Consider the following 4,565-nt stretch of genomic DNA (forward strand, 5'->3'; position numbering starts at 1 on the left):
TTGATTTGCCCCTAATAAGGATTAATTATCTTTATAATATGGGATCAGGTACAGGTACTGTTTTATTATTACAGCGAAAAGGGAATCATTTAACCATTAAATAAACCCAATAGGGCTGTTCTGCCCCCAATAAGGGGTAATTATATCTTAGTTGGGATCAAGTACAGCTACTGTTTTATTATTACAGAGAAAAGGGAATCATTTAACCATTAAATAAACCCAATAGGGCTGTTCTGCCCCCCAATAAGGGGTAATGATATCTTAGTTGGGATCAAGTACAGGTACTGTTTTATTATTACAGAGAAAAGGGAATCATTTAACCATTAAATAAACCCAATAGGATTGTTCTGCCCCCCAATAAGGGGTAATTATATCTTAGTTGGGATCAAGTACAGGTACTGTTTTATTATTACAGAGAAAGGGGATCATTTAACCATTAAATAAACCCAATAGGGCTGTTCTGCCCCCAATAAGGGGTAATTATATCTTAGTTGGGATCAAGTACAGGTACTGTTTTATTATTACAGAGAAAAGGGAATCATTTAACCATTAAATAAACCCAATAGGGCTGTTCTGCCCCCAATAAGGGGTAATTATATCTTAGTTGGGATCAAGTACAGGTACTGTTTTATTATTACAGAGAAAAGGGAATCATTTAACCATGAAATAAACCCAATAGGGCTGTTCTGCCCCAATAAGGGGTAATTATATCTTAGTTGGGATCAAGTACAAGGTACAGTTCTATTACTACAAATAAAGAGGAAATAGGTTTCACATTTTTGAATTATTTGATTAAAATGGGGTCTATGGGTGATGGGATAATGGGGTTCCTGATAACGGATCCCATACCTATAACTGTAAATATAATTTCCTTTCGAAGCAGTTTCTGTCTGTTCCTTTTCTATTCCATGGTTCTGACTCTGAAAACAATGTAGCAGTTGTTGGTTCTACTCAGGTGTTGGCGTGCAACCTTGCCAGCAGAGTCAGCAGTGCAGGGAATGCAAACAGCCAGACAGACACTGCTTTCAATAACAATTTACAAATAACTTCAAAGCCATTAAAAATGTTCAATAAAGGTATACAGTAAAGTTGCTTAGAATTACTCAGTATTCAATTATTAATTCGTTTTAGGGTATAGTTCCCCTTTAAAGAGACAGAATTCAATCTCTTTTTATCAGATGAGTTGAATAAATACATCTTTGGGGGAAATGTCATAATTACCCCCCACCTAACATACCCCCCCCAGTTTTATCCTAATGCTGGTGCTATGAACATAAAACTGTCCAATCATCATCGTATTAATGATATTAATTAATATTAAATATTACTCATAATTATTAAACGCTGTGACTACAAACAGTTAAAGGGTAACTGTCGGTAGAAGTCAAACGTGTGCCAAACTGTAGCAGTTTCATTCACAAACAGTCTTTGTCATTATTCCTCTTTCAGGTGTTTAATATTTAATGTTATATTAGTGAAACGGAACCCAACATTATTCCTGCGCTCAGGCTGTGAGCCCCACACTGACGGCAGAAGGAATTGGTTGTACCAGGTGTATAGTGTCCATTTCAGGGAACACAGATCAGTTCGTTTCCCTGGTCTAAAAGCAGCCGTATGTGGGCAGATCCTGCCCGGTATCCAACTGACTGGCCCATTGACATAACTAATGGCTACTATAAGAGGGGACATATATGCCCCCATAGCTGTGCCTCCTATGCACATCCGCCCAACATGGTGCATCAGCAGATTACCTTTCCAAACCAACTCTCAGGGTCGGACTGGGGGGTGCATGACCCTCCCCCACACCCCCCAAGGGCCACCTGTGCAACCCCTCCCCACCCCCTAAGCATGCGTTCCTTATACTTATTTTAGGCACAATCTACGGAGGGAGCTTAGGGTGGAGCGCCGGCTGGGTCTGGGTTTTTCCCAGGTGCCCCGCCGGCCCAATCTGACCCTGCCTACTCTTTCTATAGCAGGGGTGGCCAGACCTTTTTCATCAGCGATCGACCGATGACCGGGGAATGTGGAAGTGCGTCTTGAATGCGTACGTACGTGACGCAGCGTATGTATGCATTCACGCAGCACTTCCGCATCCCCAGCTTCATCGCGGCCCACCAGAAATCCACGGGGGATCGACTGGTGGACCGTGATCAACGTATTGGCCACCCCTGTTCTATAGTATATAGATATCGGTCAGTATGGTTGGGCCAACAAGCCCAGACCATAAATTGGTGTGTGGCCAACTTTACAAACTGACTCCAGAATGGGCTAGCAATTTATAACAATGGCACGCTAAACAGCATAGGAGTGGGGTTTGCAGAAGGAAAAAAACATGATCAGAATAATTAAAAACTGAATTTGTGAATGGGACAAATCTGCTACAGTTTGGGGGTGTTTGGCTGCTACAGCAGAACCCCCTTCATTGAATTCCGACTTCATCATCATTAGAAAACAACAAAATTGAAATGCTCGTGAAAAACAGCCTGCATTATATGAAATGAATCAGTCTCAATCATAATGAGATCGTTGGGGCTGCTTGTGATTAAGTTTGAATAATTTAAATATCGCCATTATTCGCTACTCCAGAACCACCCCCCCCCCCAGGGGGACGGTACACAGGGTGACAATGGTCGATGATGTCTCTTCTATTATTCATTGGCTTTGTCAGCTTTCAAACCAGCCTGCCAGATCTGACGCTGTCCGACGCTGGTTCCCCGCCGCCTTTACGCTCTGGCAAGCGGTGCAGTAATGCTCGTCCCAGAAAGAAGTCACGTGCACGTCGTAGCGCTTCTTCCACGTGAAATACCTGCGGTACAGGTGAGTGTTTTTATCCAAGTGCTTAAGGTACATGGCCAGCTTCCTGGGGCTGGAGAAATCATCAACATGAATGAAAGAGTTGCGCGGTATGAACATCTCGTAGTTATGGCGGCTCGGTCCCATGACGATGGGGATGGCGTTGGATTTGAACGCGTTCCTCCACAGCTTTTCCGTGATGTAATCCGTGTGCAGGGAATTCTCAAAAGCCAGGTAGAATTTATACTCAGAGACGGTCTTGATGATGTTGTCCTCCTTTAAATCCAGCCCGTATCGCCCGTAGATATCGATTTGGATGTAGTTCCTCAGCTCGTTGTAATACTGGACTCTTTCGTGGTCCTCGTTCCAGTTGCTGATCACCCAGGCCACCAGCTTTCTCTTGCGTGGCAGCACAATTTTGGCATGTTTTTTCGAGAATAAGAAACCATAGGGCATGAAGATATCCGAGTCCACCCTGTAGGACATGGTCCAGTTGAATATGCCCCCTAGACTCGCCAGCCAGGGCGAATGAGACGGAGATTCAAAGTTCATCCAGATCCACTTTTGGGAGCTCTGGCGCCTTCTGAAAGGAAGGTCACTGAAGTCGGCAATGTCGCGGTGGTGGAACACTATGGCATCTGCCTCCTGGTATAGACTTCTGTTGGTTGTGATGTGGCATCCCGTGACATTGAAGAGGATGTGGCAATCGCCAAGTCTTCGCCGTTTGCCAAAAGGCTCATACCATATTAAAACAGTGACCTGCTTCGGTGGGGTGGTGGTCCCCCAAAGCAAAGGGAAGTTAATGGGGCCAGCTATGAGATCCTGGGAGCACATATACACCACTAGGGCAGTGCAAGTCAAGCTGGCAGCCAGCAGGCGAGATCTAAGAGACCTCAAGCGGCTTCTCCTACAGGGTCTCCAGCACCTCAGCCTTTCCACAGACAGCAAACTTTCCCCCCTCATCCTGTAGGTTTTTTCCTAGTGCCGCCTATGGACTGGCTGACAGATGTGACTGTGCATCATCTGTTGTAGTGAACTGCAGCTCCCTTGCCCTTCCACGGTGTCTCACAGGCTGAATGGGACTTTTCAGCAGCAGCAGGAATGTAAACTGAGCTCAGATTTAACCCATCGGCCTGGGATTCTCTGCCGCTCCTTCCCAATGACTGCACCTTCTGTTGAATGCTCTGCAGTTGACGGATTTCCTGTAGTCTGTTTGGGACAGCGTGGCTAAAGGGCAGGGTGGCAGCAGGGGTGTCCCTAACAACTTACTGGCCTATACGAGGAATGATATTACAGGAAGGTCTCTGTAGGTGTGAATGAGGTTGCCTTGAGGTTAACACAGAGCCACATAGGGAACATATAGGAACAGTCAGTACAGCCAAGTCACACAGTGCAACTGTAGGCATAACCTAAGAACACTTGTAGGTACATCCAGGGCACACAGAGCAACTGTAGTTATAGTCAGGGCTTAGAAAGCTCTGTAGGTATAACCAGGGCACAGAGAGTTCTGTAGGTATAACCAGGGCACAGAGAGTTCTGTAGGTATAACCAGGGCACAGAGAGTTCTGTAGGTATAACCAGGGCACAGAGAGTTCTGTAGGTATAACCAGGGCACAGAGAGTTCTGTAGGTATAACCAGGGCACAGAGAGTTCTGTAGGTATAACCAGGGCACAGAGAAGCTGTAGGTATAACCAGGGCACAGGGAGTTCTGTAGGTATAACCAGGGCACAGAGAAGCTGTAGGTATAACCAGGGCACAGAGAAGCTGTAGG

The 4,565-nt window shown here is 45.4% G+C and overlaps 1 protein-coding gene across 1 annotated transcript; it reads right to left on the bottom strand.

Moving 5' to 3' along the window:
- Window positions 1-2,664: 2,664 nt before the first annotated feature.
- fut4 (fucosyltransferase 4) lies at window positions 2,665-3,756 on the bottom strand. The gene has a single exon (NM_001004773.1). The coding sequence runs from the start codon at window positions 3,754-3,756 to the stop codon at window positions 2,665-2,667; it is 1,092 nt and encodes a 363-aa protein (NP_001004773.1).
- Between the last annotated feature and the right edge of the window lie 809 nt (window positions 3,757-4,565).

This window comes from Xenopus tropicalis, chromosome 2 (assembly GCF_000004195.4).
Source record: "Xenopus tropicalis strain Nigerian chromosome 2, UCB_Xtro_10.0, whole genome shotgun sequence".
Classification (NCBI taxonomy): Eukaryota; Metazoa; Chordata; class Amphibia; order Anura; family Pipidae; genus Xenopus; species Xenopus tropicalis.

Excerpts from the sequence above, each read along its gene's own strand:
- fut4 (NM_001004773.1), bottom strand. The coding sequence starts at position 3,756 with ATGAGGGGGGAAAGTTTGCTGTCTGTGGAAAGGCTGAGGTGCTGGAGA.